Raw genomic sequence first — 27,126 nt, 5'->3', positions numbered from 1 at the left:
TTTGCAAGACTCACTCACATTGCACAGATACACGATCATGTGCACACACTCACATCCCAATCCCCATTTCCCCACTTTCTTCACATAAGTTATAAAGCACATACACATCTATATATAAGAGGGGGTGGAATCTGGAAAAAAAAGGGAGAACGGACGAGAGAATATTTGGAAAAGGAGAAGAATGAAAAATTCCTTTCTCACAAAGCACACAAAGTTGGGATTTTCCGTTCAAGATCCAGGTCTCAAAAAGTTCTCGTCGAGTTTTCGGCTTATGGTTCACTGTGGTTCGTTGCTATTTCAAAAGTTCAACATTGGATATCTATTTGTTGGAGTTTTCTCGATACAGTAAAAATCGTCACCGCGAAGGTTCTTATTCTTCTCTTCATAGTTACAATCTGTGTTTAATAATTTGTGGAGAAGTTTAGTTCTATTGTGAATTTGTTCATTGGGACGCATATCTTTAATTCAAATTAATTATAAAAAAAAAAACTAAACATTTCTTGGTGACACTATATAACTTATGTGATTACCGAGAGTATTTTCAATATTTATTCCAAGTATTCAGTAGCTATGGTTTAAACAAGTTTCTGAATAGTCAACTTTAGAGTGTACTAACTCAAGAATTAGTATTAATCTATAGTTATGATATAATAAATTATTTAACTAATCTATGAAAAGTGCACATCAAGTTTTCCATTCTAGGACACTTTCGAACCCATTAAGATATGGTGTTACTTGATATGGTATCATATAGTTCATGCCCTCATATTTGGATTTTATTTTTGAAACTAATTCAATGGACTTATGTTAAAGGTTTAGTTCATAATCTGCATTACATAATTATTGTTGTTACTTTTTTATATTATTTTGATTTGTTTAAGTATTATTCTTGCATTATTGTTGAAATTATATTATGGGAAAGTTATTAATAAACTGAACCTAGGTGAAAGTCAATGCTGATTGATAAGAAAATGAATGTGAGTGATTGAGATATGTTATAAACTAATTCATGACTCGTTGCAATAAATAAATAAAAAAACATACTTAAAAAATATACAAATGAATATCACGGATACGGAAGAGACGAATAAATTACAATGCTAGAAAAAACTTTAAATATTAGCCCATGTGTTCCTACCCGAACCTTGGATTGATATGCTTAAGTAATAGAGGGGTCATGTACGCATTCCCGCGTCTCGATGCCTTTAAATTTAAAATAATTATATTTTAACCATGTGTGCATTCCGTATCTTGGTTTAACATTTAATTCTAAAGAAGCATCCTTGTGTGCATTCCGCATCTTGGTAAACATAATTAATAAAATATAATAATTAATTAAGCGGTAATAAATAAGCCAATCAATAAAATACAAGAATAACTAAAAGTTGATTTAAGCCTTACATTAGTCAATAAAGCGACCGTGCTAGAACCACGAGATTCGGGGAATACCTTACACCTTCTCCCCGGTCAACAGAATTTCTTACCCGGACTTTGTTTTCGCAGACCAATAATAATAGAGTCAAACCTTCCTTTGAATAGGGATTCAAATAAAAGGTAACTTGGAACACCGGCAAAAATCAATTCCAAGTGGCGACTCTGTAAATAAAATAATCCCTATTTCAAATTTGTCACTTTAATTGGAAAAGCTCTTTAACCTACAATTCATAACACACATTATCTTTTGGAGGGGTAAAAAAAGGGGTGTGACAGCTCTGGCGACTCTGCTGGGGACCTATTAATAAGAATTCAAGCTTTGTATATTGATTTTTGTTTGGCTTTTATCATGTCTTGAATATTATTGTGTTTGGGAGCATAATATGCTATTTGTCGCTTATTTACCGCTTTAATATTTATTTGAACTGTGATATAAATTGTATCCTCTCTCGCACCCCTCTGAGTCTTCTGATAGGTAGTTATGTTGTGTTTGCCTACCAGCATCACAAAATTTCTGTCTTGAGATAAAGCCAGTTAGCCTACCAGCTTCTGGTGAAGGATTTAATCACACATGTTTAGGCGGGAGAGCCATTAGCTAGCCAGTGTTGTTTTACTACTGGTGATTTTTGATGCTCCTCGGCTCGGGTTGTCCACCCAGGTAAGCCAGGTCGAGATACCATCTCCTTTATGATTTAAAAAACCTAGAAGAACAAGCCACATGCATGATTATCCTTAGTAGGATCGTTTTGTTTTGCATCATTCGACTTAGCAAAGCTCGGCACAGGGGTCGGGTCCGTATAAGACAGATATCCTCTTTGAGACCAGCATGTCCACTTATGTGCTACTTGCTACCTCACTTGGAAGGCTTGTTTGCATTGTTGACCGGCTTTAGAAAATTAGCTTAGTATAAAAAAACATTCTCCTAGTTTGGTACAAATAACCCCTTTTTACTGAAATCATGCAGTGGTCTGGCGTAAAGATTAATTTTTCTAAAAAAAACAAAAAGAATAAAATAGTTAGTTGACCGAACTACGCGGGTCTGATTCTCACCAGATGTGGGATACGTAGGCAAACCTCGTCGGTTCCGGCCCCCAATTTTCCAATTTTCCAAAAAAAAAAAGAAGAAAAGTCCAAACATATTCTCCTTTTCCTTAATTATTTTTTTTTAAAAAAAATCTTGCCTTAGAAAATGAAAAAAAAAAATCAATCAAAAAAAATATATAATAATTTCTTTCAAAAAAAAAATCATTTGGGCCTTTTATTTTTATTTTTTTTTATTTAATGGCTATATTACTAATTTAATTTTTTTTAGTCCCATAGTTTGGTTTCAATTTTCATTTTCATTTTTTGTTTTTAGAGTAAAACCCGAGAAATTGGAATTTTTGTCTCAATAGTATATTTGATTAAAACCTAACCCCGTATCCGGCTAAACAGGTGCACAATGAGTGGGGAAAGAGGTAAGTCTGAAAAGAGGCCCAGGTCATAAGGGATACCAGATTTTCTTATTGTTGATCAGATACCACAATTGTTGTGGGATTGGTGGAAAGATTTTAAGGAATATGAACGAAACCAGATAAAGAAGCACTTGGGACATTTGGTTCACATGATGACGATCCAACCCAGGAGGGATGTGATCGAAGCTTTGATTCCGCATTGGGATCCTGAAAACAATGTGTTCCATTTTACTGACTGTGAAATGACTCCGACCTTGGAAGAGATCGCTCATTTCCAGGGGTGGGGCCGTAATCTATGCTCCACTTCGGGTAATGCGCCAGTTTGCACGACGACAGGAGGTGCCACCAACACGAGATATGAGCAAGTTCTGTTATGATTTTGGTAAAGATCAACCTCATGACGAAGAGGAAATTATGAAAATTTGGTATGGGAGTAAAGTCTCGGAGTTGAATGAGATGGTAGAAGACCGAGATCGTAGAGAGGTGATCCCTGAATATATTACTTGGTTTCATGATCCTTCGTCGTTTAGAGATAGGCCTGAGGGTTCGAAAAGGAGGAGAAATGATCAAAGAACTATAGAAAATCTGAAAGAGGAATTGGAGCATGCTCAGATGACCATAGCCAAAAAACAAACCCAACAACAAACAGGAGTTGCTCAGATTCGTTTAAATATTAAGAACGATTATCAATCTGCTTTGAGGGTCATGGATAAAGATATAAACCTAGCTAAAAATGAGGTAGCCCGCTTACAGGAAGAACTGGCAAACACGAATGGTTTAGTCAGAAGAGTTGGGGTGAACAAAAATGCTGAAATACGTAAGTTGCAAGAAGACTTGAGCATCGTCGAGGAAGCAATGCACCAACAACAAATGGAGTTTGATCTCCAGAGTGAGAAGTTCGAGTCAATCAAGAATCACCAACTAGCCGAATTCGAGACGGAGAAACGTCACTATCATGAGATAATAGGACGGCTGCAAAATGATTTGACTGAAGACATGAAACAAAGGAACTCAGTGCTGGACCGTGAGGCAGATGCACTGAATTTGGCCGATGCTCGTGGGCAGCAAATCGATGGCATGTTTGTTGTCCAAGAAAATGTCAAGAGAAGGATACTTGAGATAGCCGAGTACACTGCTCTGGGGTGCACAGATTGTGAGAAAATGAATAAGAAAATATTTATTGAATCCGCAATCAACCTCGCTCGTCACATTGCTACAAATCTGGAGGCCATGTACAAAGATATGTCCAACCAATTGGGACAGGGAGCACCCCAACCAAGATGATGTCAAGTGGATAGTCTGCAAATTTGGAGTCTTTGTTGCATTCATTTTTTTTTCTTTTTTTCTTTTTTTAAAGGTGTTTTAGTAGGTGTATTTTTATTTTTGAGTCTATGAGGGGTCTATTTGTGGCTTTGGTTTTGTGAGTCTTGTTTCAATCCAGTCGAATCTGTTGTAGTTTTCTTTGCGGATTTTGTTTCAACGTCTTGTACCAAAAACAAAAATATATATTGAAAACCCATAAAGATTTTATTTTTCAAAATGTTGTGTGTATTTGTTTTTGAATAAAAAATAATTCAATCAAATGTCTTGCATCCCTGAACTACGTAATGATCTGATTCATGCGGCGACATGATAGGTAGGCAACCCACAAAAGGTTCGATCAAAATATTTTTCAATGAATCTAAGCTGGGATCAAAATGGGGGGAGTGTAACTTGATAAAAAAAGGGGGAAGGCGCCAATAAGAAGAAACTTGATAAGCCGGAATGAAACATGAAGCCTTCCAAAATGCATTTTAGAAACGGTGATGATGTTAGGAGCATGACATGTTATGTGTAATTCATATCTATAAAATGTCTAACCCTAACACATTTGTTGTCTCTTATAGAGAGTAAGTTTAATGTGGTTGGTTTGTGTTGAATCTGGAAACACATCATTACTTCACAAGATCTAAGGGACCAATAGTAATGGATAACTACGATGAAATCGAGTTGGTCAGTGACAATCCGCAGGGTCAGTTAGTTGAGCAAGAATCGGAAGAAATAAGAAAATTGAGACAACAACTGTCAGATGTATATCAAGCTTGGGTTTCCAGTCGACCTCCACCCCAGGGTCCTTCAGAGGGAACTTGCACCATACCCCAGGCTACTCAGACACCGCTCCATGCAACGAGCGATCCCATTCTACCACATGGGTATGTGACAAACTACAGCCTCCATGCTGCCCCCGGTACTTTTAATATGCGACCTCCAGTCGCACCGTTTAGGAACACCCCTCTAGTTGTGTTTGGCGCACTGGCATATACAGTACCACCGCCACCACCTGTGACGAGACCCAACAACGAGCCACTACCTCAGGCTTATGATGGCCAATACTACTCCCCAAATATGGCTTTTAGGGCCTCAGCTCCCTACAATCAGACCCCTCAGCACGAGTCACCAGCGAAAAATGAAAAACCTGCTAAGACAAGGGAGCCGGATGAGATGGCCAGGAAAGTGAAAAGTCTTGAACAAAACATAAATAACATACAGGGAATAGGTGGTCACAAAAGTGTCTCGTTCAATGATCTGTGTATGTTCCCTTACATCATTTGCCACCAGGTTTCAAGACCACAAAATTCGAGAAGTATGATGGACACGGCGACCCTATCGCCCACTTGAAAAGGTACTGCAACCAGCTGAGGGGTGCAGGCGGAAGAGAAGAATTATTGATGGCATATTTTGGAGAAAGTCTTATAGGGGTAGCCTCTGAGTGGTTCATTGACCAGGACATCTCTCACTGGCATGTCTGGGATGACATGGCCCAGGCCTTTGTCAAGCAATTCCAATACAACATTGATATTGTGCCGGATCATAATTCTATGTCCAATATGAAGAAAAAGCTGACCGAAAGTTTTAGGGAGTATGCCATCAAGTGGAGGGAGCAAACGGCTAGAGTTAAGCAACACATGGATAACCACGAGTTGATCACTGTTTTTCTGGAGGCTCAAGAGCTTGATTACTTTCAGAACATGATATCCGCGATGGGTAGACCTTTTGCAGAAGCAATCAAAATAGGGGAGATGGTCGAAAATGGCCTCAAGACCGGCAGAATTGTAAGTCAAGCTGCTCTCAAAGCCACCACCCAAGCTATCCAAACTGGGTCGGGAGGTTTGGCAACTAGAAAGAAGAGAGATGAAGGGTCCATGATGGCTTAGGGATCTAGGGAGTTTCAAATAGGGGCATCGCACCATTATGTGCAAGTTCAGCAGGGGCAATCCAGATACTCTCAACATTATTATCCCCCGCCGATTCCTCAATACTCTGTGGGCCCAACGCAATATACAGTGTTCAATGCTCAATCATATGCTTGGCCTCCTAATCAACAGGTACAGGAACCAGCTCCAAGGGCCCCCCGACCTCAGCAACAAAATTTTTGGGCACCCAACAATGCTCGTCCCAGGCAGGATTACGGTCGAGAGTAGAGGCCGGTGGAAAAATTCACCCCATTGGCTGAACCATACTCTAGTCTTTTCCGGAAGCTGAAACAGATGGGCGTGATTGGACCTATCTCTCCCCACCATATGCATCCCGATTCACATGGATTTCAAGCAAATGCTAGATGTGAATATCATTCAGGTGCCCCGGGGCATAACACAGATGACTGTTGGACTCTAAAAAGAGCTATAGAAAGACTCATCACTGAAAAGTTGATTGTGGTAACAAATGGCGAAGAACCTCCCAATGTAATAACCCATTGCCAGCACACAATGATGTTTATTTTGTAGGAATGATTGGACGAGATCTGGAATGTAGGCCGTTTAATCGGGCAGAGATGACCGTGGGAACAATTCAAGAGGGAACCAAATGGGATGTAAGTCCGATCCAAGATGTGCCATTGTTTGTGAAAGGCGCCCCGAGTTCAGAAAATGTAACTTTATTTGTTCCCAAGGTCACGAGATTGGAAGTTTGCTCTAATATTCCAAGCCCAAGGTTGTATGTCCTTAGAGGCCACCCCATCACAAGGCAGAAACAGGGCAGTACAAACGGTATAACAGAGCGGATCATAATCAGACCTGCCATGCAACCCCCTGTGACAAATACAAAAACCATTCCTTGGAACTACAACAAAATTGTGATGACGTACAAAGGCAAGGAAATCATAGAAAAAGTGGGGGAAACTGGAGGTTTGACTCGATCAAGGAGGTGTTACTCTCCAGAGGAGTTGAGGAAGGCCAAGCAAATCAGAGAGGGACAATTGCTAATAAAGAAATCTGTCACGGAAGAAGAGGCAGAAGAGTTTTTGAAAAAGATGAAAGTTCATGACTACTCAATTATTGAACAGCTAAGAAAGACTCCTACCCAAATCTCTCTACTATCTCTGCTCCTACACTCAAAAGAGCATGCTCGTGTACTAATCAAGACCTTAAACGAGGCACATGTCTTAGAGAAGACCACAGTGAATGAGTTGGAGAAGATGGCTAATAGTTTTTTTGAGGTAAACAGAATCTCCTTTACTGATGATGAACTTCCCGAGGAAGGAGCCGGGCACAATAGGGCTTTGCACCTGGTCGTCAAATGTGAGGGGCATTATGTAAAGCGAGTCATGGTCGATGGAGGCTCGAGTGTAGATGTATGCCCTCTCTCTACTTTGCAAGGCATGAAGATCAACACAGACAGAATCCGACCCAGCAATGTTCGCATCCGGGCTTTTGACGGTTCAGCGAGAGATACCACTGGGGAGATCAAACTCCTTATGATGATTGGGCCGGTTGACTTTGAAATTGTCTTCCAAGTAGTGGACATGGACACTTATTATAACTTTCTTCTTGGAAGGCCATGGATCTATATGGCTCGAGCTGTGCCATCCACATTGCATCAGATGGTCAAGTTCGAACAAAATAGGCAAGAGATTATTGTTCACGGAGAAGACGAGTCGTCCATTTATAAAGACCCGCTAATCCCGTGCATTGAGGCCAAGGAAGGGTGTGAGTCCATTGTCTATCAAGCTTTCGAAGTAGTTTCTATGGACCATGTTGAGGAAGGAAAGCCCATTCTGCATCCTCGTCTTTCCACCACATCTATAATGGTGGCTGCGGTTATGATGAGACAAGGTTATGAGCCAGGGAAAGGCTTGGGGGCATCATTGTAAGGAATTTCAGAGCCTATTTCTCCGTTTGGTAACCGGGGTACTTTTGGTTTAGGTTTCAATCCAACACAAGCAGACGAAAATAAATCCAAACACCGCAAAAGGCATGGATGGGTCTTACAACAACCTATCCCTCCTATTTTCTACACTTTTGTCAAGCCACAACTCCGAAAGGGTCAAAATTCCTCGGCGCATGCAAATATTGATGAAATTTGCCATGGCCCCAGCCAGTTTTCTTTTGAAGTGAATATGATCCAGGTTGGTGAAGGCACTAGTCGTGCCAATATGCAAATAATTGACCCAAACACCATGCTCACCAACTGGGAAGCAACTCCTCTCCCCACAAGGAAGGAGTCTTGGTAGTTTGCTTTCGCAGCTTCTTTTTTGTATTTTGGGTTACTTTCAGGGTTGTAATCCAAACATCTCAGTGTGATTGTTTTATTTTAATGTTAACCCTTCTATCCTTTCGAATTCAATGAAATGCAGTTCAGTTTCGTATTAAGTTTTGTATCTTTCCCTTTTCCTAATTCCTGTCATTTTATTTCCATTTCAGTTTTGTTAATGCCGGCTTTAATAACATGACATGCATGAGGAATTCATGCCCAGATCTTAAAAAGCTGTCTAATATCGAAATAATGCATCAAGAGGTGGAATATGATGAAGATTAGGTTGTTGAGGAAATAAAAAGAGAGCTGGAACAATTTAAAAATAAGCCTAAGCCCAACCTCAATGAAACTGAGCCAATTAATATCGGAAGTCTTGAAGAAATTAGAGAAATGAAGATAAGCATTCACACCGAACAGAAAACCAGAGATGCCTTGATTCAACTTTTATTTGAATACAAAGATGTGTTTGCTTGGTCTTACGATGATATGTCGGGTTTAAGTGCTGATCTAGTGGTTCATAAGCTTCCTACGTATCATGATTTTCCACCAGTCCAACAAAAGCAACGAAAATTTAAAACAGACGTAAGTGACAAAATCAAAGAGGAAATAATGAAGCAATTGAGCGCCAATATGGTCAGAGTTGTCTGATACACCACCTGGGTGGAGAATGTTGTGCATGTGCCGAAGAAGGATGGAAAGACAAGAGTCTGTGTTGACTACAGGGACCTGAACAAAGCAAGTCCAAAGGATAATTTTCCTTTACCAAATATCCATATTCTTGTAGATAATTGCGCAAAGCATGAGATACAATCGTTCGTGGATTGCTATGCTGGGTACTACCAAATTCTAATGGATGAAGATGATGCAGAAAAAACCGTTTTTACCACTCCATGGGGTACTTATTGTTACAGGGTCATGCCATTCAGTTTAAAGAATGCAGGGGCAACTTACATGAGGACCATGACCACCATTTTTCACGACATGATGCACAAAGAGGTTGAAGTATATGTCGATGATGTCATCATAAAATCAAAGACACAGGCTGATCACGTGTGCGATTTGAAAAAGTTCTTCGAACGGCTTCGAAGGTATGACCTTAAGCTTAATCCAGCCAAATGTGCATTTGGGGTTCCATCTAGGAAACTCCTCGGTTTTATAGTCAGCTGAAGAGGCATTGAACTAGATCCATCTAAGATAAAATCCATTTGAGATTTGCCACCTACGAAGAACAAAAAGAAAGTCATGAGTTTACTCGGGAGGTTGAACTACATCAGTAGTTTCATTTCTCAGCTCACAACCACATGTGAGCCCATCTTTAAGTTGCTAAAAAAGGATGTCGCTATCAAGTGGACGGACGATTGCCAAAAAGCCTTTGACAGGATCAAAGATTATCTGTCAAAACCCCATGTACTGGTCCCACTTGAACCTGGTAGACCTTTGTCTTTATATCTATCAGTGATGGATAATTCATTTGGATGTGTTCTGGGACAACATGATGCAACAGGCAAAAAGGAACATGCAATCAACTATTTGTGCAAGAAGTTCACCAATTATGAGGTTAAGTACACCCTTTTAGAAAGGACATGTTGTGCCTTGACTTGGGTCACTCAGAAGCTGAGACATTATTTTTTGGCCTACACTACTTACCTCATATCCAGAATGGATCCTTTGAAGTACATCTTCCAAAAGCCAATGCCCACTGGCAGGCTCGCAAAATGGCAAATCCTGCTCACAAAGTTCGACATCGTCTATGTCACTCTCACCGCGATGAAAGCACAGGCTTTGGCAGATCATTTGGCAGAGAATCCAGTTGATGATGAGTACATGCCACTTAGCACATACTTCCCAGACGAAGAGGTCAACTCAATAGAGGAAGTAGTTTCAGACGATCACCCTGTATGGAAAATGTATTTTGATGGGGTTGTCAATATCAAAGGAGTTGGGATCGGGGCAATCCTCATCTCACCTATTGGACATCATTACCCTGCAATAGCCCGACTTCGGTTCTTCTGTACCAATAATACGGCAGAATACGAAGCTTGTATCATGGGTTTGAAAATGGCCATCGATCTGGATGTGCATGAACTATTGGTTATGGGAGATTCTAACTTGATTATCCAACAAGCCCAAGGTGAATGGGAGACTCGAGACATCAAGCTTATTCCGTACAGACAATGTGTGCAAGACTTGAGCAAAAGATTCAGATCCATCGAGTTCAGGTACATTCCCAGGTTTCACAACGAGCTAGCCGATGCCTTGGCCACTTTAGCCTCGATGATCCCTTATCCAGGCAACACTCATGTTGACCCACTAGAAATCCAAGTTCGGAATCAAGATAATATCCAGAGAATGCCAAAGGAGATCAAAAAAGAACTATAAGGCGGCTCGCCAATGGTTTCTTCCTGAATGGGGAAATTCTGTACAAGAGGACCTCATATTTAAACTTGTTGAAATGCATAGGTGCTACAGAAGCAGAGCGGATCATGAGTGAAGTGCATTCAGGGGTATGCGGACCTCACATGAATGGATATGTTTTGGTAAAGAAGATTCTGCGGGCAGGGTATTATTGGCTTACTATGGAGCGAGATTGATTCAGATTTATTCGCAAGTGTCACCAATGCCAGGTTCATGGTGACCTGATTCACTCGCCTCCTTCGGAGTTGCATCCCATGTCCTCTCCTTGGTTGTTCGTTGCTTGGGGAATGGATGTCATTGGGCCGATCGAGCCAAAGGCTTCAAATGGGCATAGATTCATTTTGGTTGCAATTGATTACTTCACCAAGTGGGTGGAGGCCGTCACTTTCAAAGCAGTCACCAAGAAAGCAGTGGTAGATTTCGTTCATTCCAACATCATCTGTCGCTTTTGTATCCCAAAGACCATTATCACTGACAATGCAACCAATCTAAATAGTCATTTGATGAAGGAGGTATGCGAACAATTTAAAATCATGCATCGCCATTCTACCCTTTACCGGCCAAAAGCCAATGGAGCCGTTGAAGCGGCAAACAAGAACATCAAGAAGATTCTTCGGAAGATGATCCAAAGTTCCAGGCAATGGCATGAAAAGCTGCCTTTTGCTCTTTTGGGATACCGCACGACAGTTCGCACATCTATTGGTGCAACTCCGTATCTGCTTGTATATGGAATTGAAGCTGTAATACCTGTTGAAGTCGAAATTCCCTCTCTCTGAATTATTATGGAATCAGAGATTGAAGACACTGAGTGGGTCAAGACCCGATTAGAACAACTGATGTTGATCAATGAAAAACGGCTAGCAGCAGTGTGTTTTGGCCAATTATATCAGTAAAGAATGGCACGCGCTTACAATAAGAAAGTGCACCCAAGGAAGTTTGAGGTAGGCCAGCTGGTGTTGAAACGCATCCTTCCGCACCAGGTAGAAGCTAAAGGAAAGTTCGCCCCAAACTGGCAAGGACCATACATCATCAAGAAAGTATTACCAAAAAGGGCCTTGCATTTGGTAGATGAATAAGGACGGGTACCAGACATGACTATTAACGCAGATGCAGTCAAAAGATATTATGTCTGATATATACCCACTGTAGAATTTTCACGCATTGATTTTCTCAGATTAAAGTGACAAAGGCTATCATTTGCTCGCTACTCCAAATAGGTGTCACCCTTTTGTTAAGCCTTTTGATCCGTATTTGTCTACCTGTGTGCTTGGAAAAAAAAAGAAAAAAAGCCAAAAAAAAAAAGAAAAAAAACAATAACTTTTTTCATTGAACTACGTGAGACCTGATTCCGAAAGGATACGTAGGCAGCCTTACCCTGGGTTCGGTCCCATCAGAACAAAAAACCCATATTCCTAGTACTCCAAAACTGGGGCAGAAGTTTGTTTTATTTCACGGTTTTTTTGTAAAAAACGGTTTCCAAAAGTTGTAATTCGTTTCAAGGTTTATTTCGCCTTTTTACCTTTCAAGAGATTCTGATCGATGTGTTTGAGAATGTTTGAAGTTCACATGCCAAGGGCGTTGGGTAACCTCCCTCATGCAGTATCTTAGTCAAAAAAAAATGAGAGAGTCTTATCAGTGAAAACCCATACGGGCACTATAAGGCAACAGTGAACAAAGAGATGAGAGAGTCTTGTTGGTGAAAACCCAGATGGGCACCATAAGGCAACAGTTAGTAGAGAAATGAGAGAGGTTAGTTAGCGAAAACCTGCAAAGGGCGCTACTAGCCAAATAAGGGTCTTCGATTCTCCGGCATGAGCACAACCAAGACAAATTCAAGATGAGCATTTGCGGCAGATTTTGAGAATTAGACAGATCAGGCGTCCAGTCCAAAATGCATGTCATCATTCATTGAAGTCGGCACATACCTCCAGATAAGTCTCCATATTCCTTTCCCCGAAAGGGACACCTTTTGTTTAAGCACAGTTCTTTTTCGCTTCCAATTATTATTCTATTTTTACCCATAATTTTTCTTTGAGTCCCTTTCGGTCTAATCCTGCATCAAAATCGAAGCAAAGAAAGGGCTGCAAAACTGGATACAGTTTCCCTGTAATGTCAAGCACAATTTGGGGCATATATGGCATTGACGAAGGCACAAATCCAAATGTGATCTCATTTGATAAGGCGAACAAAGTGTCTCAAAAAAACTGAAAAGGTCGCCTAAGCAAACCTGTTTCATAAAAAAAGTTGATAAGCACTACGGACACAAACTGATACTGGGTGCAAGACAACTGAGCTTGATTTTAAAGAAAAAAATAGCCTTGCCTTAGAGACAAGGGTAGCGGTACCATGGACATCTCGGTACCACGCTGACAGAATCGGTTCTTCGACAGCAGTGGCCGTGAACCAAGCTACTCAGGCCATCAAGGCCACAAACCAACCACCACTTTGAAAACTCACAAATTTTTCTTTGTTTGAAGCAGGAACAAAGCATGTAGAATGGTGATTCTGAAAGAACGAATATCACCAAACGTAAGTTCCTTAAAATCTCCATTTTTCTTTTACTTTTGGCATACGTCACTATTGTTCCCACCTCCTATTTTTATTTAGCTTAACCCAGGTAGAACCTTTTCACCTAGGGGGATCCAGCTCATAGTTCTGGGTAGAAGTACTATTCGCTCAGGTTATTTTACATTAGCTTAACCCAGGTAGAACCTTTTCGCCTAGGAGGATCCAGCTCATAGTTCCGGGTAGAAGTACTCTTTGCTCAGGTTGTTTTACATTAGCTTAACCCAGGTAGAACCTTTTCGCCTAGGGGGATCCAGCTCATAGTTCCGGGTAGAAGTACTCTTCGCTCAGGTTATTTTTACGTAGCTTAACCCAGGTAGAACCTTTTCGCCTAGAGGGATCCAACTCATATTTTCGGGTAGAAGTACTCTTCGCTCAGGTTGTTTTACATTAGCTTAACCCAGGTAGAACCTTTATGCCTAGGGGGATCCAGCTCATATTTCCGGGTAGAAGTACTCTTCGCTCAGGTTGTTTTACGTAGCCTAACATAGAATCTTTTCGCCTAGGGGGATCCATCTCATATTTCCGGGTAAAAGTACTCTTCGCTCAGGTTGTTTTACATTAGCTTAACCCAGGTAGAACCTTTTTGCCTAGGGGGATCCGGCTCATAGTTTTTGGGTAGAAGTACTCTTCACCCAAGTTTGCTTTTGTTAGTTTAACCCAGGTAGAACCTTTTTGCCTAGGGGGATCCGGCTCATAGTTTCCGGGTAGAAGTACTCTTCACCCAGGTTTGCTTTTGTTAGTTTAACCCAGGTAGAACTTTATCACCCAGGGGGATTCAACATTTTTTTTTGTCAGTAATACAGGGTGTCAACCCCTTGTTACATTTCTTTTTCAGTAATATATGGCACCAACCCCGGGTTACATTTCCTTTACTAGTATAGGGTACGTTAATCCCTAGCTGAGCTTTCCAACATAGGGTTTTCACTCCCTAGTAGACTTTTAGTATAGATATAGGGCCCCACTCCCCACTCCCTTTTTCTCAAGGATACACAATCCTGATTTTATTGCTTTCAATAAAGAAGTAGTTTAGAATTTTATTATAATAACTCACAAAATTTTCCTAGTGAAAACTGGGGCAGAAAAATTTCGTTTGTTTATTTGCTTTGGTATTTGAGCAGGTCTTACCTCGAGGCACAGGGTTCGAGATGCCCAAATAATGAATCTCAATCCAGAATAAAGAAAAAGGAAAAGAAGTGAATCCAAAGTGCAGAAGCGAAGGAAAGATGTGGATTGCTCAAGACATAGTTGGAGTCACAAGCTCTGCATGTCTCGTTTTGATCTGAAAAGCTGAAGAAGACTGAACAAGCGGTTGCAGCTAACGAGCATCAAGATTCAGATTAGAGTTTGCAGGAAGAACCATCCAAGACTCAAGATCAAGCTTTAGAAGACTCATAGATAGGAATCTTGTAACTCATAGCTGATAGGTTTGTTCAGTTTCTTTTTTTTTTATTTTGATGTAATAACAGACTTACGGACTGGAGCCTCGGTGGGACCTCACTCGATTTCTCAACTCATCATTCCAACCTTTTCTTTGAACTACACGCGACATGATATATAGGCCGCCCAAACCAGGACTCAGTTGCACCATATCTTTTATTTCTCCTTTTTGAATAATGGTACGACCAAAAATTAGTCATATTGCTCATCTTTTCTTTGCCTGAAAACTCTTCATGCTTCCAAGCAAAGAGGGGCATGCTGTGAGCAGTTAATTTTTGACCATGTTTGAACTCTTTTCCCCACTCATCTCACCAGTACCTCACTTCTCGCTCCATCTTTCCCGCTCCCATTTTTTCCCACGCTGGTCCCCTTATCCCACTAATAAAGTTATTCCTTATACCACTAATAAAGTTATTCTCTATCCCACTAATAAAGTTATTTCCACTCCTTGTCCCCCACATGTTCCCCACACACTTCCCCATCCACTTCACTCATGCCTCACCCCCACTTTTTGCAAGACTCACTCACATTGCATAGATACACGATCATCTGCACACACTCACATCTCAATCTCCATTTTCCCACTTTCTTCACATAAGTTATTAAGCACATACACATCTATATATAAGAGGGGTTGGAATCTGAAGAAAAAAAAAGGGAGAACGGACGAGAGAATATTTGAAAAAGGAGAAGAACGAAAAAGGAAGCATCAGTTTTGGGTGGTTAACAAGAACGAAAAATTCCATTTTCACAAAGCACACAAAGTTAGGATTTTTCGTTCAAGATCCAGGTCTCAAAAAGTTCTCGTTGAGTTTTCGGCTTATGGCTCACTGTTGTTCGTTGCTATTTCAAAAGTTCGACAATGGATATCTATTTATTGGAGTTTTCTCGATACAGTAAAAATCGTCACCGCAAAGGTTCTTATTCTTCTCTTCATAGTTACAATCTGTGTTTAATAATTTGTGGAGAAGTTTAGTTCTATTGTGAATTTGTTCATTGGGACGCATATCTTTAATTCAAATTAATTATAAAAAAAATTAAACATTTCTTGGTGACACTATATAACTTATGTGATTACCGAGAGTATTTTCAATATTTATTCCAAGTATTCAGTAGCTATGGTTTAAATAAGTTTCTGAACAATCAACTTTAGATTGTACTAACTGAAGAATTAGTATTAATCTATAGTTATGATATAATAAATTATTTAACTAATCTATGAAAAGTACACATCAAGTATTCCATTCTAGGACACTTTCGAACCCATTAAGATATGGTATTACTTGATATGGTATCATATACTTCATGCCCTCATATTTGGATTTTATTTTTGAAACTAATTCAATGGAATTTTTTATAGCTTATGTTAAAGGTTTAGTTCATAATCTGTATTACATAATTATTGTTGTTACTTTTTTATATTATTTTGATTTGTTTAAGTATTATTCTTGCATTATTGTTGAAATTATATTATGGGAAAGTTATTAATAAACTGAACCTAGGTGAAAGTCGGGGCCGATTGATAAGAAAATGATTGTGAGTGATTGAGATATGTTATAAACTAATTCATGACTCGTTGCAATAAATAAATAAAAAATATATATTTAAAAAATATACAAATGAATATCACGGGTACGAAAGAGACGAATAAATTACAATGTTAGAAAAAACTTTAAATATTAGCCCATGTGTTCCTACCCGAAACTTGGATTGATATGCTTAAGTAATAGAGGGGTCATGTATGCATTCCCGCGTCTCGATGTCTTTAAATTTGAAATAATTATATTTTAACCATGTGTGCATCCGTATCTTGGTTTAACATTTAATTCCAAAGAAGCATCCTTGTGTGCATTTCGCATCTTGGTAAACATAATTAATAAAATATAATAATTAATTAAGCGGTAATAAATAAACCAATCAATAAAATGCAAGAATAACTAAAAGTTGATTTACGCCTTACATTAGTCAATAAAGCGACCGTGCTAGAACCACGGGACTCGGGGAATGTCTTACACCTTCTCCCCGGTCAACAGAATTCCTTACCCGGACTTTGTTTTCGCAGACCAATAATAATAGAGTCAAACCTTCCTTTGAATAGGGATTCAAATAAAAGGTAACTTGGAACACCGGCAAAAATCAATTCCAAGTGGCGACTCTGTAAATAAAATAATCCCTATTTCAAATTTGTCACTTTAATTGGAGAATCTCTTTAACCTACAATCCATAACACACATTATCTTTTGAAGGGGTAAAAAAAAAGGGGTGTGACAAACAAAACAATATTATCACACGCATGTTCTTAATCCATTAACCAAAAAACAAAAAGAGGAAAAATTAGTCTAACCATGCCCGCCCTGAGAGTCCAGTTACCTTTAATGTCAAAGTGCGCGCCTTCAACCTCCAAACAAGATCATATACTGTAGAAAACTTCCAATTCTAATAAAGCATAATCACTCTTTTTTCTAAACATATGTAAGTAAGTTCACTAATTAATTTGGCAATCGAATTATCTATAAAACCAAGAAAATGAATCATGAAATGATAAAGAAAATGAGTTATCCTCATCCTGCTGTGAACAAAAGATCAAAAGCACACAAGTAGAGCTAACGAGGGAAAATGAGCTATTTTTCTCTCTGGGGGCAGTAATATTCCCAGTTGAAATATATTCTCAACTCAAACATTTCATGAATATAGATAAGAATAAAATAAAAGCAGAATTGATGATTAGTTGGAACACCAAAAGTACCATATACATGTTCCCAAAGTAGTTTTGGCGTGATGCTTAGAATTCTGAAAATAAACGTATATTCATTATGGAAGTCATTAACTGAAGGTAGCTGGATTTATGTCTACCTATTTATCGAGAAGTCCGAAACATAAATGGCAAGTTTTTGGACTCAAAATACGTTTCTATAGTTTTGAAAAAAAAAAAGATATTTTTCTATCTAAAACGCGGTATTTATTGTATTTTACTTTAACGGAATTTTAACCATTAAAGTAAAACGCAGTATAATACTGCGTTTTAAATCATGTGTGCTTAGTCCCAAAGAAATGGAAATATTTGGCCGTGGGAAAACGTGCATCTTGTACTGTGGAAAAAATGCATTATAATAGTGTGTTTTACATCCAAAGAAATGAGACCTGGGGAAGCACACCTCTTTATTTTAGTAGATACTTCCTCCGGTTCACAATAAGTGACCAATTTATTTTTTCATTTTGGTTCAAAATAAGTGTCCAGTTATGTAATCAAGAAAGAATTGCATTTGTTCTTACAAAATAACCCTTATGTACATATCCCTAAAAAGTTTTCTTACTCCTCACATTAAATGTTTAATTAGGGGTAGTTTAGTCATAGTAGGTATTTTTGTATAAAATTTAGTATTTTCTTAATGGGCGTGCTAAAAGCAAATTGGACACTTATTGTGAATCGGAGGGAGTAAAACTCCAATACTTAATTTTGAACTATGTGTTCAATTAATAAATTTTGTACTTAAATTAAATTAGAATTGTAAATTGTAGATCTGGGGAAGTTTACCAATTAGTTGTAAATCTTAGTTCTTACATTTTGAATGCTCAAATTTCAATAGCATATATGAGTTTAATTATGTACTCCCTCCATCCAAAGTTATATGATGTAGTTTCCTTTTTCAGCAATTCCAAATAGAATAATATCTTTTTATATTTGAAACTAATTTTAAACTTTTTACTTTATCTTTAATGAGATAATTTGCAGTCACACAGATATCTACGACTTGTTTTAGACCACCCATCTAAAAAAAATTCTTTCATTTTTAAATTTATGTCCTATCAAACTGCGTGAATAAAGAAAATAACTTATTGCTCTTGCAGATGGTTGAACAAAACAAAGTCTGAAAAGACCAGGCTAAATAGCAGTCAATAAGAAACAAAGGTGGATTAAGATTTTAATCAATAAATACAAAATGTCACTGTATTTACTAATACTTTTTGATGGTTAGAGTAAACTTAGTATAAACACATTTATTCCTAAATATTGTTAATTACACCCTATGACCAAATACTATATCAGCCCTTGGTCATAAATGAAAGACCTAAAATAAAAGTTATAACCTGAAAATCACCTAAAATGAATATATATATATATATATATATATATATATATATGTTATTTGTGGCTTGAATTATTTCCTTGTATTTTTAGAAAACCCATATTCCCTATAGGTTTAGGAAAACTCATTGTCCTAATAGAATTGGGAAAGGAAAACCTATAGACCTTGTCAAATTGGGAAACCTTTCTCATATATGTTTGAGACCTTTTGGATCTATATATAGGGGTTGTAGTTGGGGATTCTATAGATTGTATTGTGCTTCTTTTCTCATTCATAGTGGAAAACTCTCTCTACTTTTACCCCGAGGATTAGGCTTGGCCGAACCTCGTTAAATGCTTGTGTTGATTTTTCTTCTCTATTTGCTTTGTGTGTGATTGTGTGCTAGTTAACCCACGATATTCCGCAACAATTGGTATCAGAGCAAGGTTCGGGTTTCTACACATAATTTAAGGTTAAGATGTCTTCATCATCTTCAACAAAGTACGAAGTAGAGAAATTTGATGGAGGTTCTAGTTTCAGTCTATGGAAGATTAGGATGAAATCGTCCTTGGTGTTACAAGGATTATAGAAAGCAATTGATGAGGATTTTCCTGAAGATATGAAAGAGACAAAGAAGGAAGACCTGAAGGAGAGGGCTTTGAGTGCGATCTTCATGAGCGTTACAGATAGCGTTCTTCGGGAAATTGCTGAAGAAACTTCTGCAGCAACGACATGGAAGAAGCTGGAAGATCTGTATTCTAAGAAATCGCTGACAAACCGCCTCTACCTAAAAAAGAGGTTATACAATCTCCGTATAAACGAAGGTACACCTGTTAAAACTCACCTTAATGAGTTTAATTCAATTATAATGGACCTGAAGAATGTGGATATCAAAATTGAGAGTGAGAATCAGGCCTTGATTATGTTATGTTCTTTACCACAGTCTTATGATACTTTTGCCGATACACTGCTATATGGGAAAGACAGCATTTCACTAGAAGATGTTAGTAATACACTAAAATCTAAAGAGTTGAAAAAGAGCTTTCCAGACAACAGAATTGAGGGCGAGGGTCTTGTGATTAGAGGAAGAACACAACAAAAGGACTTTAACAGTAAAAAGTCAACTGCAAGATCAAAGTCTAGAGCAAGGAAGCAAAACTGTTATGAGTGCGGGGAGCAAGGTCACTACAAGAGAGATTGTCCTAAGCTGAAGGAGAAAAGAGGGAAGCAGAAAATAGATAATTCGGCAAATATTGTTGACACTGGCAATAATTCTGATGATAGTGATTATGTAGGGGAAGTTTGTGCTGTGAGTTCTAGTCATGGGCAAAATTCTTGGGTTCTTGATTCTGGTGCTACTTTCCGCATGAGTCCACACGAGAATTGGTTTGCAACTTACAAACAAATGAGTGGGACTGTCTATATGGGAGATGATAATCCATTACCAGTAGAGGGGGTTGGTAACATCAAATTGAGAATGTTCGACGGAATCATCAGAAACATTGAGTGTTGGCATGTTCCTCGGATAAAGAGAAATTTGATTTCTCTTTCGACTTTGGATGATCAAGGGTATAAATTTCACTCCGAGAATGGAATACTTAAAGTGTGTAAAGGCTCCATGGTACTCATGAAGAGTAATCTACATTCTAAATTGTATCATCTTCAGGCCAGTGTAGTTAAAGCGGAAGCTGCTGTAGCTTATGGGAAAAGTGATCTGAATCAATATCAGTTGTGGCACTTGCGACTTGGCCATACGAGTGATAATGGATTGTCTTTGTTGAGTAAGCAGAATTTGCTGAATGGGTACAAAAATCAAGCTTTGAATTTTTGTGAGCATTGTGTGTTCGGTAAACAGACAAGGATAAAGTTCATCAAGAAGGCCGAGCACAATACCAGAGACAAGTTAGATTATATACACTCTGACTTGTGGGGTCCAAACAGAGTTCCCAGCAAGAGTGGTGCCAGGTATTTTATGACTTTGATTGATGATTACTCAAGGATGGTATGGGTGTATTTTCTGAAAACAAAAGATGAGGCATTTTCGACATTTGTTAAATGGAAGACGATGGTTGAGAGGCAGACGAAAAGAAAAGTTAAGCGTCTTCGAACTGACAATGGGTTGGAATTTTGCAATTCTGAGTTCGATAATTTCTGCAGCAAGGAGGGCATAGTGAGACACCGCACTTGTGTCGGAACACCACAACAAAATGGTGTTGCAGAACGTATGAATAGAACGATTTGTGATAGGGCACGAAGAATGCTTTCACACTCATGTGTTAGCAAAGATTTATGGGCTGAAGCAATCAATACAGCTTGTTATTTGGTCAATAGATCTCCATCCACAATTATTGAGTTCAAAACTCCTTTTGAGGTATGGTCCAGTTCGCCTGCTGATTATTCAAATTTAAAGATATTTGGTTGTCCTGCTTATGCTCATGTGAGGGATGGAAAACTTGAGCCGAGGGCAAAGAAGTGCATATTTCTAGGGTATGCAACTGGAATGAAAGGTTATAAGTTGTGGTGCACAAATCAAAAGACTCCAGAGCTAATTATCAGTAGGGATGTAACATTCAATGAATCTGCCTCACTGGACTGTCATAGGGAGAAGGCAATAGCAGAAACAGATCATGGTGTAAGTGACCGCATAAAGCTAGAAATTGAATTTCCACTAGCTCAGCCCAGTAGTTCTAAAGTAGAGGAAGTGGATGAGGTGCAAAATATTGATCAAGACAATAATGTTGATGCACCTGCACAACAACCCTATAGCATTGCAACAGGCAGAGAGAAGAGAGTGATCAATCCACCACAAAGGTTTACAAATGTAGCTGATGGTAATTTTCTTGGATATGCTAATTTTGTGGAGTTCGCTCTGTTTGTTGCAGAGACCATTGATGTGCTTGAGCCTAATAGCTATAAAGAAGCTATTTCTAGTCCAGAAGCAGATCAGTGGGTTGGTGCTATAAGTGAAGAGATTGAGTCTCTTCATAAGAATCAGACATGGAAGCTTGTTCCATTGCCAAAGGGACAGAAGGTACTAAGCTGCAAATGGATTTTCAAAAGAAAAGAGGGCAATCCAGGGGTTGAAGCATCAAGGTACAAGGCAATATTAGTAGCTAAAGGTTTTTCACAGAGGGAGGGGATAGTTTACAATGAAGTGTTCTCTCCAGTGGTAAAGCATAGCTCTATCAGGGTCTTACTAGCTTTGGTGGCTCTTCATGACTTAGAACTAGAGCAGTTAGATGTGAAAACTGCATTTTTGCATGGTGAGTTGGATGAGCAGATTTATATAAGTCAACCCGAGGGATTCATTACTCAGGATAAAAAAAATCATGTTTGCTTGCTTAAGAAATCTTTATATGGTTTGAAACAGTCGCCTATGCAGTGGTATAAAAGATTTGATACATTTATGATTCAAATTGCATTTTCTCGAAGTGCATATGATAGTTGTGTGTATTACAAAAAGCTTGAAGACGGTTCTAGTGTATATTTGTTGCTATATGTGGATGACATGCTTATTGCTGCTAAAAGCATGTCACATATTACCTGATTGAAGAAGCAACTAGGTGAGGAGTTTGAGATGAAGGATTTAGGTGCTGCAAAGAAGATATTGGGGATGGAGATTACTCGAGATAGAAGGGTTGGAAAGCTGATGTTGTCCCAACAGTCCTATATTGAGAAGGTCCTCAAGAGATTTAATATGATAGGTGCTAAATCTGTGTCCATTTCTTTTGCTTCCCATTTCAAGTTGTCTGCAGACATGTCACCAAAACAGACGAGGATATGGAACAGATGTCTAGTGTTCCATGTTCGAGTGTTGTAGGTAGCATTATGTATGCTATGGTTTGCACTCGCCCTGACATTTCACATGTTGTTAGTGTTGTGAGTAGATACATGGCATGTCCTGGTAAAGAACATTGGCAGGCGGTGAAGTGGATCTTGAGATACTTGAAGGGTACTGCAGATGTAGGCTTGACTTCTTACAAAGACAAGTTGAGTGAATCCTTAGTTGGCTATGCCGATTCAGATTATGCAGGGGACTTGGATAAGAGAAGATCTCTGACAGGCTATATTTTTACTCTTTCTGGTAGTGTCATCAGTTGGAAGGCGACTTTGCAGTCTGTCGTTGCTTTGTCTACCACAGAAGCTGAGTATATGGCAATCACGGAAGCAGTTAAAGAGGCTATTTGGCTACAAGGCTTGGTAAGTGATCTTGGACTAGCTCAGAAGAAGACACAAGTTTTTTGTGACAGTCAAAGTGTCATTCATCTTATTAAGAATCAGTTGTTTCATGAGCGGACGAAGCATATTGAAGTCAGGCATTGTGAGCACGTGATTTTTGCCCTATACATGAGTTATTCCCAAAATTCAAACAAAATAATTTCATTGTTATTTTACAATTTTTGTGAATTTTGTGGCATTTTTTGTTGATTGTGTGCATTTTTAATTCATATGAAAAATATAAAAATATATATACTGGACATTTGCATTTAGGATTTAATTTCATATTTTAGGATTAATTAGTGGCTAAATTGTTTTTAGAACGTAATATGGAGAAAATAACAAAAATAGTCCGCTTTTGAATTTTTAATTGTTAATTGTTGAATTTGTCGCGAAATAGGTTTTAAACAATTTTAGGGATTAATTATCTTAACGTTGAAAATATATCAGGTCTTTATTCTTATTGTTTTTGCAATTTTATAAAGTCAGAAAAATAATAAAGAAAATAATACAAAATGAATTGAAATAATAAAAGGAAAACAATTTAAAAATTGGTCTTAATTGAAGACCAAATTTGGGCCAAACACACAGCCCAACCGGACCAAGCCCACACCTCGTTTCAACCCGGCCTTCCCCCCCTTTAACGAAATGACGCCGTTTAGCGTCGATCAATCCGGGTCGTCGAGGTTAATTAATCCAACGGACGAGAAGCTTGGATTGTTTAGTATATTAGTGTCCAAACGTTACCCCTCCCCCATCTCGTCTCTCAGACCTCACCCATACTCCAACCCTAAAAATTAGCCTCCCTCATATCCTTCGCCGGAACCCTACCGCCGGCAAACGCCACTTATGCCATCGACCACCAAATTAACACCCTGTGACCGCCTGGGCCTCCTCTACCCAACCCCCATGGCCTTGTCTCTCGAATCTGCCCGGAGCAGCTCGAATATCAAATCTAAAGTTTCCGGCCAAAGCCCTCAAGCAAAATCTCCATGATTTCGGACCTTAATAGCCCTAACCATGGGGTTTTTATGAAAACATATGGTTAGGGATATTACGGGTAAGAAATTCCGAGGAGTTTTGGAGTAACAACCACTGGCCGGAGTTTTTCGTGTATCAGTGAGTTATCTTGTTTCATTTTTTATTTTTCATTTCTTTTTCCTTTTTGTTTTTCTGCATGAGTGAAGTCTTAGTTACAATTTCTTGATTTTGATTTCAGTAAGTGTTCAGGTTACTTTTATGCTTTATTTTTGTTTATTAGTATAGTTTAATTATTCTTTTGATTCACTGTTTCATTTGTTTTAGTCAGCAAGCTTTTCCCCAGTTATAGTTTTAATTTTGTTTGATGGTTGATCATGGTTTTGATTTTAGAATCGTCTTAATTGATTAGTTTGGGTCGATACAATGCTGCCCGTTAATTGTTAGTTATAGGTTAGGTTAATTTCAATTCCTATTCTGTTTTGATTTTGAATGCTTAAATAATATTTGGTCGTTGGTATAACTAATGAATTTGGGTTGGAATTTGTTTGGGACTGATTTCAGTTATTAGTTTGATTAATTGTTCATTCAGCATTAGTGTTAATTAATGTAGTGTTTAAGATAGGTTGTTTGGGTTAGCTGAATAGATCATATGTTAGTTAGTTTTAGTTAAATTTTAGCTAAGATGAAGGAGTTGAGATCAGTTAATATTGGGCTGTAAATTTCAGACTAGTAGAAGGGTATTTTAGGCATAGAAAGAGGTAGCTTCTTTAAGAAAAGTAATTTCAAAGTAGGGAAAGGGTAGTTTAGGAATTGTAATGGGTGTAGGACCTTCTAGAATGGGGTACAAGTGTAGATTTCAGTAATTGTGATGCATTTACTTGTTTAGCAAGTTAAGAATAGAGGGACTAAACTGAAAATAAGGGAGGGACTAAAAAGAAAACCTAAAATCCGATTTACCCTCTTTTGTCACCTATAAAAGGGCATGAAATGCCTTGAGAAAAGGGGAAGATCTGTTCAGCCAAAAATTCACTTTTTTATAGCAAGTTTAGCTTCCAGAAAATTTTCCTTTCTAGTTCCAGATTCAAAGTAGAAGTTAGAAATTCAAAAACCAAAAAAAGCAAATAGGTTCATAAAAATCCAAAAACATGTGCTGTTTCATTCAACTATGAAATTGATTCTCTAGTTTTAGTAGCTGAGTTACAAATCTCAGTTCCTTTTCTGGTGATTTGAGTATTCAGAGAAATTTCTGGTTGTTTCAAGTAATATTGGAGTTTCAGTCAGTCTGTTTCGGTTCCATTTGTTGAGTTTTCGAGTTTGGGGTGTTCTGGCTGCTTAAGAATTCAGTGTTGAGTCAAAATTTTGGATTCTGAGTTGGTGGGTTGTTGACTCCTCTGTTTGGATTGTGAATTTGCTGTTGCTGCTCACTATCGTCTTAACTGACCTCTCATCTTCCATTTCTATTCAATTTCCAGGTATTTCTCATGCTCAAGCAATGTTGAAGATTACTGCCACTTGTAGAAAATAAATTTGAAGTGTGAATAATAAGAAACACATGCTTACACTTGAATATTTACCTTTACTGTTCATTTTTTAAAAAAAAAATCGTGTTGGTTGATTCATTTGGACTGGAATTTCAGTAATGTTAATGAGATTACAAACTGTATAACTGGACAATGTTGTGCTGTTTTAATTTGTGAACTTATGAATTGATGCTATGTCTCCCCTTGACCATGAGAGTTATGTAGTTAGTAGTGTTAGTTAGTTAGTTTCACAGAACGATTTTGTAAATGAGAATAGTGAAAAACACAAGTTCATGTTTCAGTAGTTAATTCTAATAGTCCAGTTTATCTAACAATGTTAGTTTGAATTAGTTTGGAAATAGTTAGTCCACTTTGAGTTTGGGTCATTAACTTGTTCATGTCCATGTGATTAAGTGAAATAATGCAATCAAGTTGCTATCACATGTTGTTAAATTTGAACTGTTTCTGATTGCCATCTTTAGTAATATGTAGGAGTCACTAATAGATGAAAAATATTTTGTCGCCTATGTTTCGAATTGAATGCAACAGGGATCGGGAATAAAAATGGCGTTAAAGTGCAAAGTTGGTTTCTATAATTTTAGGTAAATGCAGTGCAAATTGCACCGAATGGCATTGGGGACTAATTGGGCCGTTTGGGTGTTGTGTTACCGCCCAGGCTCGATCCCTGATTGTTTCTGCAAAGAATTTAAATAGGCCTCCTTTTAAGGGCCTAATTTATGAGGGGTCGGCAACCTATCACGTGGGGCATCCCTATAGGCCCAAATTCACGTGGGTGTTGGGTTGCTCAAACAAGTAGTATTAAAATTAAATTGAAAAAGTAGAGATAACTATTAATAGAAGAACTACAAGACCTTTTAGGATATCCTTTTAAAATAAAATGAGACGAGCCTCGCCAAACAAAAATACATAGATTGCGGGGCCCTCAATAAATGTTTTGTAATAAAATCCTTAGAGTTTGGGATGAGCCGTTTAGCGAATTTCATGGCCTCCCTCAAAGATAATAACGCGACAGTCTCTTTAGGCACGTTGTTTTTAATAATTTACTTCCTTAAACTCGGGTGCGTATTGATGCGACCCAAATCCAAATCTCGACGAAGTCGAAATGGGTTGACAACCACGGGTGCATTGATTGCGACGTTGTTCGAAACGTGTTTTCACGACGTCGCAATTCTTTTAAAATAAATAAGGATAAAAAGCGGTTTACGAATAAAAGGCACATAAGCTAGCATGTATTGAAATCAGATAAAATCAAATAAAACAGTTAAGCGACCGTGCTAGAACCACGGAACCCGGGAATGCCTAACACCTTCTCCCAGGTTAACAGAATTCCTTATCCGAATTTCTGGTGCGCGGACTGTAATACATAGTCAAATCTTCCTCGGTTCGGGATTCAAAACCGGTGACTTGGGACACCATTAATTTCCCAAGTGGCGACTCTAAATTTTTAATAATCAAATCCCGTTCCGATTGTCCTTTAATTGGGAAAACTCCATTATACAC

General features: G+C 38.4%; 1 protein-coding gene across 4 annotated transcripts; it reads left to right on the top strand.

The window, feature by feature from the left end:
- The first annotated feature begins 24 nt into the window (after positions 1-24).
- LOC104241172 (uncharacterized) lies at positions 25-26,015 on the top strand. 4 transcript variants are annotated; one of them, XR_011403810.1, is made up of 4 exons: positions 25-366; positions 13,295-13,343; positions 14,501-15,736; positions 25,558-26,015. XR_011403810.1 is itself a non-coding variant. In XM_070162849.1 (2 exons), exon 2 carries the CDS (start codon positions 6,655-6,657, stop codon positions 8,014-8,016), a length of 1,362 nt encoding a protein of 453 aa, XP_070018950.1. In that variant the 5' UTR covers positions 25-366; positions 2,869-6,654; the 3' UTR covers positions 8,017-8,303. The 4 variants fall into 3 exon arrangements, 2 of the variants coding, with proteins under 2 accessions (XP_070018950.1, XP_009794394.1); XR_714645.2 differs by lacking the exon at positions 13,295-13,343; XM_070162849.1 differs by lacking the exons at positions 13,295-13,343; positions 14,501-15,736; positions 25,558-26,015 and adding an exon at positions 2,869-8,303.
- Positions 26,016-27,126: the final 1,111 nt, after the last annotated feature.

Source organism: Nicotiana sylvestris, chromosome 11 (assembly GCF_000393655.2).
Source record: "Nicotiana sylvestris chromosome 11, ASM39365v2, whole genome shotgun sequence".
In the NCBI taxonomy this organism is placed as follows: domain Eukaryota; kingdom Viridiplantae; phylum Streptophyta; class Magnoliopsida; order Solanales; family Solanaceae; genus Nicotiana; species Nicotiana sylvestris.
Note: the sequence above shows the minus strand (reverse complement) of the source record. Positions and strands in the feature narration are given on the sequence as shown.